The 17,004-nt window shown below is 39.2% G+C and overlaps 1 protein-coding gene across 7 annotated transcripts in view; it reads left to right on the top strand.

Annotated features, from left to right (window-relative positions):
- GRM8 (glutamate metabotropic receptor 8) overlaps positions 1 to 17,004 on the top strand; it is a 752,293-nt gene that overhangs the window by 333,037 nt on the left and 402,252 nt on the right. For 6 of the 7 annotated variants that reach the window (XR_012380142.1, XM_073898610.1, XM_073898614.1 and 3 more), the window contains exons 4-6: positions 9,895 to 10,030; positions 10,505 to 10,659; positions 11,717 to 11,854. The exons of the other annotated variant lie outside the window; for it this stretch is intronic. Coding sequence is in view for 5 of the 6 variants with exons in the window: in XM_073898610.1 (XP_073754711.1) it covers positions 9,895 to 10,030; positions 10,505 to 10,659; positions 11,717 to 11,854 (429 nt within the window). In the remaining variant the exon portion in view is untranslated. The remainder of the gene's footprint in view (positions 1 to 9,894; positions 10,031 to 10,504; positions 10,660 to 11,716; positions 11,855 to 17,004) is intronic. 7 annotated transcript variants of the gene reach the window in all.

Raw genomic sequence — 17,004 nt, 5'->3', positions numbered from 1 at the left:
TATATTCTACTCTTGCTCTCTCTCCCCTTCCCTTTCTTCCCCCATGTCATTTCTCCTCTCACTACCTCCCCTTCCTGGTTCCTCTTTCTTTCCCCTTTCTTTCTTTACCTGAATCTTTCCCACGTACTGTACCTACCCATATCTCCTTAGATATTTACAATTTTTGGGAGTGGGAAGAGGCAACACATCAGAAGTTTAAGGTCTAGATTGTGGTGGGCATGAGTTTCCCTTCTGACTGTAAGACTTTCTGTAGTTAACGCCCCATTGACTGGAATCTCTATTAAGAGTTATCATTTTATGTACACTTGGGGTATGAAGTTTGAGGTGTTGTGAAATAATGTTATAAGTGAATATTGCTTGATGAAAATGAGTTGCCATTTCTATTCGGGGTTTGTCAATTTTGATTTAAAAATGTACAACTCATATGTTTTCTGTAACAAAAATTAATTTGTTGAGTGCTTATTTAATCCCTTATTTATTCACAGTAATGCATCTGGAAGATAGTAGCATCCCCTTGCTGTTCGGATGAGAAACAGAGGCACAGGAAAGTCACATAACTTACCCAGCATCACTAGTCAGTAAGAGAAGGGCCAGGATTTAGAGCCAGGAAGTCAAGCCCCAGAGAAGAGATTCATAACCACCATACCACTCTGAGCAAATGTTTAGAACTATAATGATGAGTCGTGGCCAAATTAGAAAGCCTACTATGTATGGACACTGACCTTGTGAGACCCTCCCAGCCCAGTCTGCCTCCAGAGCATCAGCATCTCTCTGAGGTGGCAGAGACAGGTTGGAGGGGGCAGGAGATGGCTCTCTGCACCAGTCCTTTTCATAGTGGCTTGTCCCTGTTACGGCTCTTCATGGACATGTAAAGGAGTAGCATTTGGCTCATGTCTTTTCTGTACCAGGAGTATCATTCCCTTATTTCTTTGCTTTTCAGAGTCCCTTTAAGAGTCTTCCTGGCGTTTATACCAGAAGGATAAAATGTTTTACAGAAAGAGAGAAAGAGAGAGAGAATGAGCACAGATTTAAGTACAGTTTTGCTGTTTTAATCCATGTTGTTAAAGATAACACTTTTTCTTTACTGTGATGTGTGAGATAAATCTTCTCTTTCACAAAGTGCACTTCAAGCTGACAAACATACACACTTTGATCATGTTGTGCACTTTTCTGCTAGGTCCCAGTTGTACACCACATATGGAGATGAAAATATTGTTACAAAAGGCGTGATTACACTTATTTGAACCTTAGAACAAATTTTACTCAACTACCACTAAGGACCAATTACATTAGACCAAGTTGCTGTTTTACTTGTATCTCCAGAAAGATGGAAAGAAATGATGTCAAGGGTATTTAGGTGGAGAGTTGTGGTACTGTGGTTTATAATAAATACATTACTTGATTTCTCTCCTGTTTTGGGGACAGAACTCCTAAAAATTGTTGGAATCTTCTAAGTGATGAAAGTAATAAAAGTGTCTTTTGTTATATTAATAAGGTAACCCTGGGAAAGCCCTTAGGTATCCTGAGGACTAGGGCCTGCTGCCCAGAGGACCAACAGTGTGATTGATTATCCAGTTGGAACTTTTAGTCCCACCCCCAGCCTCTAGGAAGGAGGAGGGGCTGAAGATTGAGTTCAATCACCAATTGCTGATGATTTAATCAACCAGGCCTAGGTAATGAAGCCTCCATAAAACCCCAGAAGGCAGGATTTGGAGAGCTTCTGGATTGGTGAACACCTAGAGATTAGGGGAGAGTGGGAGAGTGGCACACTCAGAGAGGGCATGCATGGAAGCTCTGTGCTGTTTTTCCATATCTTGCCCTATGCATCTCTTCCATCTGGCTGCTCCTGAGTTATATAGTTTTATAATGAATTGGTGATCTGTGATCTCTCTCTCTTGAGTTCTGTGAGTTGCTCAAGCCAATTAATTGAACCCAAGGAGGGGCCTTGGGAACCTCTGATTTATAGCCAGTTGGTCTGAAGTAGAGTTAACAATCTGGATCGTGACTGGTGCCTAAGTGGGGTGGGGGAGCAGTCTTGTAGGACTGAACCCTAAACTTGTGGGACGTGACGCTGTTTCTGGGTAGATAGTGTCAGAATTGAGTTGAATTATAGGACACCCAGTTGGTGTCAGGAGAATGGGTTCATGGTGGTGGGGAAACTCCTCCCCTCCCAGGAACTGGAACTAGGATCTGGACACTTTGAAGAGTTTATGTGTTTTTATTGTCTTTAAGAAAAAAACAAAAACTGGTTATTTGGTTTTTGTTCATTGCTATTTTCTGAAGGAACATTCATAAGAAATAAATAATGGTTGACTGACTAAGTCACATTTTTATTTGGCCAAAAATGGTCAATTATAAGCAAGCTTTTTATGGTCAATCAAAAATTGTGACCAATTTTTACCAATAGTCTAGTCATTCTGACAATTGATAAAATGGTAATTCTGTTGATTTGTTTATGCACCAAACCAAAGTCTGTCATGCAGATCTAACAGGTTATACAACCAGAGACTTGACCTGATATACTTAGAATTTAACTTGATGGAAATTGTGAACCAACCAACACTGGTAATAATCATGTTTTTAAAAAAATCACATTTAATATTCTATACACATCTTTGTAAGTAATTTCATTCCTAATAATTTAATCCTTCTCGATTTTCAGCACAGTTGGAACTTAGTGCTGTGACATTGTTTCTTGTTTTATTTTTCTCCTTCCACATTATTAATAAGATTTTATTCTTAAAAATAAGCAAGAACTAAAAACGTGATACTTTATCCTTCCAGATTGCTTTAACAAAACTTACCTATTAAAATACCGGGGAGTTTTATGATCCTAGTTCTGTTGTCTGAGCTGGCCTATAATTCCAGTTTTGTGCTGTATTTTTATAATTTGTACAAATGGTAAGTGCCCCTTCAGATCTCCATTCAGCAAAGGACCCATTGGCTTTGCCATTAGGACTTCTCTACTGGCCCTTGAAGGATTGCTTGCCTGCAGGGAGCTGCATTGCCCAATCTCTAACCCCACTCCTACCCTGCTACCTCGGGATGGGGCCCACATTCAATGACTGATTAATGTGGAATGTATAATGATCTAATTGAAAACAACTCTGGGAGCCATTCTAGTCAGAGCTCCCTGTGGTGTTGGGAGGTTGTCATTTGGCCACAGCCAGTTGGACTTCTCTGCTCAGTGCTGCTTCCTTTCTTGACCCTCCATATGATGGAGGCCAATAGAAAATATGCATTTCAAACTCCTCCTAAGGGTCTGCTTCCTGAGGATCCCAACCTGCTGTTACCAGTGTAACAACACTGTCTTGGACACTTTAGACTCCAGCTTCTTAATAATCTACAGGCTAATGTTAAATGAAACAGAACGTGTGGTTGTTTTCACAGTAGCCTTTGCTGCTTAATAGTTGGCACCATTAATAGTTTCATAGTTTTTACTATTGTATTCTTCTTTTAAAGAGTCAAATTCTAATTTTCAACCCTGATCTTCAAAATACTCATGGACCCCCTTCAGGAAAAGAGACTTGGATCTTTAGGGTAGGAATTGGGGGGTGAAGAGGAGAATGTAAGTAACTTTTCCCATTCTTTCACATTGAAATTGCCCTAATCACATCGTGTTGACCAATAATAGGTGAAAAGTGAAATCTAGTCCTCTTATTTATGGCATGGACAAATGCACAAGTATCACTTCTCAGAATTTCCGATATTTGATAATATTATGCAAAGAGTGGTGAAGGGTTCAAGAATGTGATTGATTGACAATCCCATGTTTTAAGTCTGAGCAGCAACTATCTCCCCTGTCAGGTCTGGTGATGGTGCTTATCTGGTCATGATGATGATTATTATTAGCCACAGTAATAATGTACCACATTTGTATAGACCTTTATCATAATACCCTTTTAAATTTGATTCTCTTGACATCTCTGGGAGATGGTTATTATGAACCTTGTTACAGAAATGAGGAAACTGAGAGGTGAGAGATTTGTCTCAGGTCACACAGAATCCACTCTCAGGTCTTCTGATGCCAAGTCTGTTTTCTTCTTCACTCCAATATCTTTTTGCACTGGCAAATCAACACATATGAACATACCATTCATCTCTCAGACTTGAGGCATCAGGCTACTCACCCATGAAATAAAGAGATAAAACTTTTAAAACGAGGGGCACCTGGGTGGCTCAGTCTGTTAAGTGTCTGCCTTCAGCTCAGGTCATGATCCCTGAGATTGAGCCCCACATTGGGCTCCTTGCTCAGCAGGGAGCCTACTTTTCCCTCTCCCTCAGCCTGCTGCTCCCCCTGCTTGTGCTTGCTCTCTCTCTCTCTGTCAAATAAATAAATCTTAAAAAATGGAATTTTCTTATGAAATAGAATTATTTACAAATTTGCTCTTGAATCAAGGAGAACAAATTATTGTGCCACCCTACAGATGAATGAACTAAGGCTAAGGTGGTATTCTAATTCTTGGCACCTGATAAAACTGTTTTGGGAGGCAGACCCATTTCAGTGACAACTTCCTTTGAAATATCAGGGTCCACTTTTTTTTTACTTCTTTTACATCGCTTATTTTTTAACATATAATTACATGCATCCTTTTGTTTCTCTACTGGACTGAGAGGTGTTTGAAGGCAGAACTGTCTCATTTCTATTTCTCCATACCAGCAGTGCCTAATATAAGTCTTCCATCTATTCACTCAACAAAGGTTTGTTGAAGTCTTTATGTGCCAAACACAGTGATAGGTGATATGGGGTATGGTGGTAAATGTGAAAGACAAGTCATGCAGTTTGAAGTCTAAGGTGAGAAAAAAACAAAAACAAAATAAAAGAATATAATTATCGTGGTTGCTGCAATGCAAAGGAGAAGTGGAATATGAAAGACTTCAGGAAAGTCTTTCTGAAGACATGCATTTGTAGGGATAATTGGAAAGTTTTGAGGGTAGACTGGTTATATGCTGAAGAAGTTTAAGTTAGTTCTAAGAAATCTGCATAGATTCTAAGTTTCCTAAGTTCTTAATACTCAGTAAAAGTACTGTATTTGTATAGCTGTCAATTGCTCTATAAGGGGCAACCTGCTGGGTTTTTTAATGAATCTGTAAATTTGCTTTATTTTATTCATCAATCATTTGTATCTATTTAACCATTAAGCAACAGGTATGGTCAATTGTGGATAAGCAAGATGATGGAAAAAGTCTAGACTTGGAGTCAGACAGACATGGCTCTGAACCTGGGCCCCAGCCTCTTGCTAGCTGTTGATACCCCTGTTTCTCAGCGTGCTCATCAGATATATGGTGATAATATGAGTCTTAGAATCCTGCCATTAGGACCAATGAAGTATCAGTGAATGAAACTGAGAAAGAACAGTCTTGTGTGTTGTGAAATGCACATAAAGTGTTCAGTTCTATAAATTATCTTCCAGTTATCATTAAATAATCAAAAGAAAAAATGTACACAAGAAAATCAGACAGTAAATTCCAGAAAATAGCCGATTATAAATTCCTCCATGCAACATTCTTTTCCTGTGCTTTAGGAAAGTGCTAAGCTTTAGAAATTATTTCTTGCAGAACTGGGAAGCCTACAGAATAGGAAAGTTGGTGTCCCTTGAATTGCATACAGTCAGCACTCTTTAAGGTTGAGATAGGGAAAAATGGATGCAATAGACATATTCTTTGATGGAGGGCAACTCCTCTTCCTCCTGCGCATGCCAGGAGTCTAAATCAAGTCAGAGACTCTCTTTAAAAATGAAAACATTAGATAATGTAGGAAAGGTACTGTAGGCATTGTAGGTATGGGTATTGTAGGAAAACATATCTTCGATGAAGCATAAATGTTTGACTCAATTTTACTGTTTTTTTTTTTTCACCAAACCCTAAGAGTATATAATGACTTCTTTTGAAGTCATAAGACTTATTTCAGGGGGTGATGACATTTATTACTGCATTTTGATATAGCCTATGCAATCATCTTTCATTAGATAATTTTACATTCTCATCTGGCTTTTCTTATGTGTACATCTCATCATTCAATTATATTACAAGATGCTGAGGACAGGCAATCTTTGAATGTAACTCCTGAAACATAGTAGACCATGAGTGCTTATGAATGGATTTACTGTCGGACTTTTTGACTGATGTGAAGATAGAAAGTGTGAATGAGTTTCAGGGCTAAGAAAAGAATCCTAATATTCTAGCTCCAATCATTTGAGAAGTAATGCAGTCCACAGTTTAATAAAATATCCATAAGGCATCAAACTGTAAAATGCCATGTGGAACAGGTTCTCCATAAGTATTTGTTCAGCTGAAATAAATTAATTGTGTAGTCCCTCTTTCCAGGAAAACACAAATTGACCAGGCTGACAAATATGGCAGAGGCATAAAAAATATGAAATGGATTTAGACCATGTAAAAATCTGACCTAACTACTCAGTTTTTTTACAAACAAAAAGTTCGATAGATCTGTAGTGAATGCATAAATCCATGAATTCAGACTAAACTATGTCTGGATCGCCTGTTTGTCTCATCTGAAGTAGTCATAACAAAATTTTTTCAGCCTTCATTTCTTCCGGCTATGGAGTCAGTAGTAATCTCAGAATGATACTTAGGATATGACATGTCTTTAATGGGATGCTTAAGTAATCACAGCAATTTAATTAAAAGGGCAGTTGGATTTTAAAACAGCTATTGTTCCCCAGAGTGTTACAGTTTTGCTCTCACATTACTACAGTTAATGCTTCCACTCATCAGTTTTTTGTTTGTTTTTTGATTTTTAAAAACATTAGGTAGTCCTTAACTTACCACTAGATTTTGTCTCAAAAGTTTTCTCCTCAAAATATGTGATTGCTCTTTCCATTTGCATTTGCTAGCCCCCTCTCCAAAGCTCCTGGTTTTTCAGAGCTCCTTCATTTACTCTTTCCTGTCTTTGATTTAAATATTCCCTCTGGATGGCGCCTGGGTGGCTCAGTCAGTTAAGCGTCTGCCTTCAGCTCAGGTCATGATCTCAGGGTTCCTGGGATCTAGCCCCATGTTGGGCTCTCTGCTCAGCAGAGAGTCTGCTTCTCCCTCTCTCTCTCTCTCAAAGAAATAAATTCAAAATAAATAAATTATTATATATATATTCCCTCTGAGTGATCTGTTCACTCCCAACCCTTCAACTACTGACTGAATCAGCACCTGACAAAATTGTTATCACATTTTCCGTTTCTTTCTTTAGCTCCAGATCAGCTTCTTCAGTTTGATGTTGCATGGGTACTTCAAAGACAACCTGTCCTGAATCAAAAATCATTCTTTTCTCCTCTACATATCTGCACACTCTCCTGTGGTGCTTGCTTGTTTAATGGGGGCGTCACACAAACTGGTCACAAAGGCCAAAACCTTAGTGTCATGCTTAGTGGTTTCCTGTTACCTTACTACTTAGATAAAATCAGTACAACCTAAATATATACAATTTTTATTTGTAACTCCTACCTCAATAAGGCTGGAAAAACATAGTAAGAAGGTTCACTGATTCTAACTCAAATTCTAATAGCTCAACCGGCTCCTCCTCAGCCCCAGTAGCACTATCTTAAGCATCATTTTCTGTTGCCTCTTCCAGGAACCTCCTCATGGACCTCAATGCCTCCTGTTTTTTCCACTCCAGGTTGTCCTGTGCATCAGCAACCCTCCTCCATTTTTCTTCCCTGAAATGCAATGTTCACAGATGAGACATATTTCTATGGGCTACTTAAAAGAGTGAAGAGATAGAAACACTGAGTGAGGCAGTTAAGCACTTTAATTATTCATAATCTTCCATAGGACCTGCACAAGCCATGCATTAGCTGGGCCCCATCTATCTCTCATCTTCGTCTCACGCTTTTCTCCCTCTCATTCATTAGCTCTGCTGAGTTGTTCCTGCCCTGCTCTGTGCTGCCCTGCTCTTTCCTGCCCTTTCTCATGCTGTCTTCACCCATTCTCGCTTCTTTCTGACCTCAGCACCTCTTGAGGGAGACTTTTATTGAACACTCCTCAATGTAAATTAAATGCCCTTGCTCTTCCTCATAGGACTTGCCATAATTTATAATTATATGCTTATTTTTGTTGTTTTGTTCTATGTTAAGCCTATTTCACCTACAATGTTTCTAAACTCTGAAGGCAGAAACTGTGTCTGTTATATTCACCATTGTATCCACAGCCCCTGTGCAGTATCTGGCAGATAGTGGCCATGCAATAAATATTGAATGAAGGAATGAATCAATCATCACAACTAGTAACGGCATATTGGTAGGCTAGCTATCTATAGGCTCTGTCTGTGGATTAAGGGCAATTCTCGTCCCTAAAAAGTTAGTAAGAGCATTGCTATTGTAGGGATAACTTTGACCACATAACCTTCAGTACTCTAGCACTGTTATCGTACATTATTGCCACACATGGTAAGTCTGATCACAGCACACTAGACACCCATTCTCTGGCTACCAGACATTTCTTCTTTATTTGGCTACTTGAGGTTTCTTCCTAAGGCATAAAACTCATCATGTAATTCTCCTACTTAAGAACTTTTAGTGGATTCCCATTGTTTTCAAGATAAAGTCCAAATTATTTGACATGTCTAACGAAGTCATTCTCAAGCTGGACCTGGCCATTTTTTCCAACCTCAGCCCCAGCCGGTCTTGACCATAGGCCACGATCAAACAAGGTTCTTTCATACCTGGGCCTCTACCAGAAATGTCCCACTTTTGTCCCTAGATGGATACGTATTTGCTTTTTAAAATCCAGCTCTCTCAAGCACTTGAGTTACTCCTTCCTTTGTGTTCCCATTGTGTGGGTATATCCTCTTAATTCCAAAATTTACCACATATTCTATGATAATTTATTGGGATACCTGTCTCCCAGACTAGATGGTAACTCCTGGATTAGATTGTGTATTCCCAGTGTCCAGCCCAATACATAACATATAATTGTACCTCGTAATGTTTGGGTGACTGAATGTATTGGCAGTTGTTTGGAAGTAAAGATGCCTTTGCTTACTGAAGCAATGTTATAAATGGTGATTTAATTCTCATCTGACTCAAAAAAGCCTATTTAGGCTATAATGCAACTGAAACATATTGCTAATATTCCTTTTTTTCTAATATTAGAATATGTTCTCTTTCTACTCCACCGAGATTGAGGAACCCTGAAAGGTGGCAGAGACCTTTCCTAAACTTTTCTCTTTGGTCTCTTATTGCCTTAGAAGGAAACGCCAAAGGAAGAGTTCTTTCTTTCTTTCTTTTTTTTTTTCGTATCATAATGGGATGGGATTTCTGCCATTTTGATTTTCTTGGTGGAGACAAAATGTCAACTGAGGGTTTGAATCTTTGGGACTTGTCTGTGTCTCAAATAGTCTCAAATACCACTTGTCTCATAACATACCATTTTGTGATTCATATAAATTTTGCTGTAATACTATGAGCTGTAAAATGAAATTAACTTTAAAGGAGGTCTGCTAATAGGAAACTAATAGGAAAAGGATCTTTTTACTTAATAAATGGTCTCACCTATAACACATACTCATATTATTAATCCAGGCAATTGTTTTTCAACTTACATCGAATGAATCAAGACAGCCATTCTTCTTTGCAGTCCTTGACTCTCATTACACATTTTGTACCTTTGGTTTTATTATAGTTATCCACAAAAATAATGTTGAAACTTGGAAAATAAAACAATAATCCTGATGTATGATTACATAATTGATGCCATTTATTTGATATATATTGTAATGTGAACAAACATGTTTACTTTTAATAGGTGAGAATGACACATGTTTTGAAAAACATTATATTGCATTGAATCATATGTTTTTATAAAGTAGCTAACCTCATTAAGTTGGTTTATTAAGTAAGTGCTTTTTCTGAGTCACTCTCTCTCTCTTTCTTTTTAAAATAGGTGGTGTTTGCATTGCTCAATCACAGAAAATCCCACGTGAACCAAGACCTGGAGAATTTGAAAAAATTATCAAACGCCTGCTAGAAACACCTAATGCTCGGGCGGTGATTATGTTTGCCAATGAAGATGACATCAGGTGCTGATTAAATTTTCTTCCTGATGTAGGATCACATTTGCAACACACATCCTTTTTTTTTTTAACATATTTCATGTTCAATGTAAAATCTTGTGAGATTTCACAGGAATTGTAACATTCTCATGCGATTACAGACTGCCTTCCTTCTGCTGCAGAGATACAACAGCCTTCTAGTTTCTAAGTCTGAAATGGCTATAGAGTAAAACCTGAGAACTGAAAGAAATGAGACCAGTAAAGATGATAGACAGAATAATGTGAAGGAGGTTAAGGATGAGGCTGATTAACAGGTGCTGGAGTAAAAGTCTCTAATATGTTTCCTTTAGAAACGATAAGACTCAGACAGTTAGTGATTGACTAATTGTTTAACAGTGACTTATTGAGTGCATATAATTTGATATAACTGGTCTTGTAACATTCCTAAGTGTAGTGTTTCTTGATAAATATGGTGTGTTTTATTTCTTTTTATTCCTGTAGGAGGATATTGGAAGCAGCAAAGAAGTTAAACCAAAGTGGCCATTTTCTCTGGATTGGCTCAGATAGTTGGGGATCCAAAATAGCACCTGTTTATCAACAGGAGGAGATTGCAGAAGGGGCTGTGACGATTTTGCCCAAAAGAGCATCAATTGATGGTAAGGACAAGCCGTAGAAACTTTGTTTCATTCCAACTGAATCAAAACTCAAAGGCAAAACCAGAGTATCAGCATAGGCTGAAATAAACCCATTGTTGATGACTGGATAGAATTTTTAATTCTGATGGTAGAATTACCAAGACAATAACTATTTAACCCAGCATATATTTTTCATTAGAAAAGAGTACCCATAAGATTTTTTTCTTAAAAAAAGAGAGTTAGAGTTGGCCTTAGCTATTTCCATGATGTTGCTCGCTAACCTTGCATATTTCTGTGGCACAGATGATGATTACAGCACTGTCATGGGGAGGGGAGAGTGCTGCTATATAAAAAATGGAGCCGTGAGGCTGGGCTGACCCTACAGATAAATTAATGCAACAGCGAAGATATGGAGCCTCCCTGAAAGAAAGTCTGTCTCCCACATAGCCTTTCCAATGGTCTTAGCGGTGACTGAAATTCCTACCTTCCCCATTATCTTTTGGAGTAAGGCATAAGTTCCAGCTGGTCTCCCTTTGATGAGGTGGTCTCCTGAGCAAGCTGACACTTTGGCCCATTACCCATGACCCTATAAGATTACATCAGGGCTGATTAGTTATTGGATTAGCTGAAAATGGAACATATAGGACAGATACATTTTGAGGCAGGTAGAAGCATAGAAAACTGGAGCATTTATTCCTGCTAGGAGACAGAAGAGTGAGAAAGTGTGAGTTGGTTCTGAGCATCTAGCAGAAGGTTGCTGGTGGCTGCGATGTAGAGGAGATGGGGAGGTTGTGAGCATGACACCAACAACAGGCTCTCCTGTTCCATTCATCTGCTGAACCAGGTGCCTAAATGGTGAACAGTGAGGGCGATAATACTGTCCACTGATTACCCTTGGCTTTGACCATAAGGGAAGACTGATTTCTGGGCTACTGGTTCCCCCCATTTGTTAGTATGTTTTGTTTTGTTTTTCTCATGCAATGATCGCAACATAACATAATATCCATTCAAAAGCTCTGACAGTATTTGGTTTTGTTTTTGAAAGAATATTAAAATCATACTTTCTTCTCTGAAATAGGGTTTGATCGCTATTTTAGAAGCCGAACTCTTGCCAATAATCGAAGAAATGTGTGGTTTGCAGAATTTTGGGAGGAGAATTTTGGATGCAAGTTAGGATCACATGGAAAGAGGAACAGTCACGTAAAGAAATGTACAGGTAACCACGGAAATGTTTTCCTTGGTGTGTTTGTTTTATCGTGACCTGAGAAAGGAAGTTTTTCTATGTGGATAATGATCAGAGTATCTTCTATTTCTTCATGTCTCTTACTAGTTTCTCAACAGGGTTGAGCATACAATGATTATTCAACAAACCTGTGTGGACTCATTGGTTCTTAGAGTTGACATGTATTTCTTGGCCACATGCAATGTGCCTAAAACTGGGGTATTTGAATTCTATTTAAAAACATTTATTGAGTTTCTACTATGGGCACACTTTAGTAGGCTTGGTGGGATATAGACAAATAAGCAAGAAATGACACTGGTCTCCAGGAACTTAACATGTAGTAAAGATGATGGATCGTAATACACTGATATAAGATAGTCACTTTTTTTCACTATTTCAACCCATGTCCCCTATAACATAATTGCCCCCCATATCCTGCATAGCTCTTGCAGCTATGATTTTTTGATGCTTTACCTTCTATATCATATGCTTAAAAATAATAGTGATATTAAATGTATATATTTTGAATGTAAGAATGAAAGTTTTTATTTTCAGATAACATGATTATGTACATAGAACCACCGATGGCATTTTAAAAATTACTTAGAATTAAGTACTCAGTTTAGCAAAACCATAGATACAAGGTCAATATAAAAAATTTTTTATCCATGTGTGTGTGTGTGTGTGTGTGTGTGTGTGTATGTATATATTCTTTTATAGAAACTAACATGTGGAAAATGAAATTTAAAGAATCCTGTTAATAGCAGGATCAAAAAACAAAACATCAGGGTTAGTTTTAACAAAGATGCATAAAGCTTCTATGCTGAAACTTGAATGAGTTTTTTATAACCATATACCCCTCCCTCATCTACCCCTCACTACCATATTTTGATAGATCCTCCTTTTCCTCTAATCATTTCCTTTGGAAATAACTGCTCAGTAGAAGATATAATATGATCAATGCTAGAGCAGACATATACACAGAGGAAGGACGGGCATGTGAAAATGGGTGGCACGCTGTGGAGGGGTCTGACTTCAGGCTTCCTATGTGCCAGGCACCCTTCCAGGAACTGGAATGGAGATGAGGTCTGTGCTCATGGGGCTTACACTGCAGTGTGAGGAGACAGACACTAAATAAGGAAACATATAAATGAACTGAGACTTCCAGATGCTGAGGGGTGCTTATGGGAAATACAAGGCAGTGAATGTGAAAGGCTGAGCAGGTGGTATTGGCCAGGAGGGTGGCAAGTAAGCTGTGCAGTCACAGAATGCTTCTCCAAGCAGGTGACATTTGAGATGAGACCTGAACTGCAAGATGTTATCAGCCTTGTGAAGATAAGATGGCAAGCCATTCCAGGATCTAGGGCAAGCATCCTTTGTTCAAAGCCATGGGGGCGGGGGAGGGATCAAGGTAGCTGGAGTGAAGGAAGGAAGGTAGTAAGTGAGAGGGAGAGTGATGGCCAATGAGGCTAAAGAGATAAGCTGGGGTCATGTCATGCAAGGTCTTCAAGTTGTTCCCAGGAACTCCCGTGCTGGGGGGTTTGGGCTTTATCCTAGTTGTAGGATAGAATTACTCACGAGTGCTTTTCATCTAGGGCATTGCTCAGGTACCTGTTTCAAGCAGATTCCTTTGGTGGAAGTGTGAGAAGGGCTGGAGATCAGGAGAGAGAAAGGAGAAAGGTCAGTCAGGGCCTGTCCTGTAGTCCTGGTGATGGACAGTCACAGCCTAAACAAGGATGTGCAGGTCTGGGCAGAACACAGAGGAAAGAAGTCCTGGGGACATTATGTGGTGAGTGACGAACACTGGTGTAGGGGTAAGTGATGGAGGTTCTGGATGTGAAATCTCTACCAGCTAGGTCTAGGAAAAGGGTGATGTAATTAGCTAGCAGAGAAGACGGAATGAATGGTAGATTTGGAGGGGGCCGACTTGAATTTGGTTTTGAGATGGCCCCATGGAACAGACCAGCAGGTGGCAGCATAAGGTCTGGGACCCCGCAGAGAATCCAGCACTAAAGATACAGGCTCTTGAATGGCAGATGGAGACCTGGGAGTTAAAGACCAAGGCAGAGAAGCAGTTGCCAAAGGAGTTGGAGCAGAGCTGAGGGACGACGACTGAAGATTCAAGGGGAGGAGCCAGGAAAGGCCAGTGAGCATGGTGGGAGGTGCGTGCAGCGTCCTGCGGCTGAGAGGCGTGGCTGAGGGATGAGAAGTGTGGTAGACTCGGATTGTGAGGGGCTGACATAGAGCCAGAAGAGAGGAAATGGGGGAAAGAATGCTTTTTTAAAAAGTCTGGCAAAGAAAAAAAAGTAATGGTGAAAAACTTTAGTAAGAAGTAGGGTTACAGAAGTTTTCTTTAGGATAGGGTGCACTGGAGCATGTTTTCAGAGACATATAGTATTCAGAAGGAGTAGCTAGAGAAAGAGAAATATGCTGTGGGATAGGATCTTGACAGAAACTTTAGAGAGAGGTATTAAAAGGGAGGTGTTACTTGAAGTAATGTGATTCTGTTGGGGAAAAAAAGATACACACAGAATTGTACAGAAATAGAGGGAGAAAAATCCTGTAATTAAAAGCTAGATTTGGTGAGATACCACCTCACAGTCAGAATGGCTAAAATTAACAAGTCAGGAAATGATAGATGTTGGCAAGGATGCAGAGAAAGGGGAACCCTCCTACACTGTTGGTGGGAATGCAAGCTAGTGCAACCACTCTGGAAAACAGTATGGAGGTTCCTCAAAAAGTTGAAAATAGAGCTACCCTATGACCCAGCAATTGCACTACTGGGTATTTACCCCAAAGATACAAATGTAGGGATCCGAAGGGGTATGTGCACCCTGATGTTTATAGCAGCAATGTCCACGATAGCCAAACTGTGGAAAGAGGTAAGATGTCAGATGAATGGATCAAGAAGATGTGATATATATATATACAATGGAATAATATGCAGGCATCAAAAGGAAAGAAATCCTGCCATTTGCAACGATGTGGATAGAACTGGAGGGTATTATGCTGAGTGAAATAAGTCAATCGGAGAAAGACATATACCATATGACCTCACTGATATGAGGAATTCTTAATCTCAGGAAACAAACTGAGGGTTGCTGGAGTGTTGGGGAGTGGGAGGGATGGGGTGGCTGGATGATAGACATTGGGGAGGCTATGTGATGTGGTCAGCGCTGTGAATTGTGTAAGACTGTTGAATCACAGATCTGTACCTCTGAAACAAATAATACATTATTTGTTAATAAAAAGAGGATAGTAGGAAGGGAAAAATGAAGGGGGGAAATCGGAGGGGGAGATGAACCATGAGACAGTATGGACTCTGAGAAATAAACTGAGGGTTCTAGAGGGGAGGGGGGTGGTGGATGTGTTAGCCTGGTGATGGGTATTAAAGAGGGCACATACTGAATGGAGCACTGGGTGTTATATGCAAACGATGAATCATGGAACACTACATCAAAAACTAATGATGTAATGTATGGTGATTAACATAACATAATGAAAAAATTAATAAAACTTAACTATGCTTAAATACAAAAAATCTAATGATGTAATGTATGGTGATTAACATAACAAAATAAAATTAAAAAAATAAATAAAACAAAACAAAACACAAAAAGGCTAGATTTGGACATGGATATTACAGAACTTCAGAAAATATATGATTGTAAGTTCAAGTTGTGAAATTCAAAACTTCATGGAAGAGATGAGTGTTTGATAAGAAAGATTTGAGAAAGAGCATCCAAGATGAGGGAAAAGGTGGGCCAGCAGGGCAAAGGCACAGAGTAGGACATGGCATGGAGATGTGGGGAGGACAGGGAAGTGGCCAGCGTATTGGAAAGAAGGCTGCATGTTAAAAAGTAATGGGAAATAAAGAGGGTCCAGTGTATAGAAGGATTTGAAAGGGGAGGTTACAGAGTAACTTCCGTGCTTTCATTCAGATATATTTTGCATTGTGCTTAGTTCTGACTTCTGAATGTTACTGTTTGATTGTGTACACATATTCACAGCCCACTGTCCTTTAGACCATATGAATGAGGGTCTACCAGTTAATGAAGTAGCTGAACTCCATTCTCTCTCTCTATATATATATGTATATAAAGTTGGTAGGAAATTAGTTATTAATTGACCATAATTTTTAATAGACTGTTTTCAGAATCTAAACTCTATTTTCTCTAAACTCCTATTTTCAAAAAAAAAGTTGATGTATGTGGATGTCCTTTTAGCATCTATGGATGGTATATACTGATACTTAATTCAGGCATAAATTCTGACCTGGGTTATGGTACAGTCCAGACTCGGTGTCATGTTTGCTGCAGATTCCTTCGATTCATTTGGGTGTTGCTAAAAGTGTAAAACTCTGTCAATTTAGAACTATTTCTAGTGCAATGAAAATGGTGTTTACTCCAAGTGCTAGCCCAAGTGCACCCTTAGGGAATGGGATTAGTAAACAGCTTTTCAGGCAAATTTCATTGTGAGTGATACTGAAATAACTTGTTTCTGGGTGGAAAAGAAATGATGCAATGTTCTAATTTAATTTGTTTTTAAAGATATATTTATTTATTTTAGAGAGAGAGCGCATGTGTGTGTGAGCAGGGGGAGGGGTAGAGGGAGAGGGGGGAAGGGAGAGAGAAGCAGACTCCCCAATGAGTGTAGAGCCTGCTGTAGGGGCTTGATCCCACAACCCTGAGATCATGACCTGAGCCAAAATCAAGAGTTGGACACTCAACTGACTGAGCCTCCCAGGAGCCCCATAACTTAATTTTTTTAAAAACAGTAACACATAAATATTTCCAGATGTTGAGAGAAGATGTTTGTGCCCCACATTACCATCAACACTCAGTTTTCATCTCTTTTTTGGGGGAGGAAAGATGATCTATCACGTTAGTGGTCAAATATACTTAAGAAGGAAAACCTATGGATATTCATGAGTAGGGGTGTCCAGGGTTTGAAAATTATTTATATTTCCAATTTGTCCAATCCCACCCAATTCTGAAATGAATGAATATAGATGTGCATGTTTCAAAATTTGGCCTTACAGAGTTCATGTTTAATCATCCACAGTGAGTCAAAAAGTTAGGGAACTGTGTGAAAGAGGTTATCTACAAGGGCCTTTTTGCTGCATTTAGGGTATCATTTGTGGA

This window comes from Callorhinus ursinus, unplaced genomic scaffold (assembly GCF_003265705.2).
Source record: "Callorhinus ursinus isolate GAN/ISIS: 27379988/994484 unplaced genomic scaffold, GSC_fseal_2.0 scaffold12, whole genome shotgun sequence".
NCBI lineage: Eukaryota > Metazoa > Chordata > Mammalia > Carnivora > Otariidae > Callorhinus > Callorhinus ursinus.
This window is presented reverse-complemented; position numbering and strand designations above follow the sequence as displayed.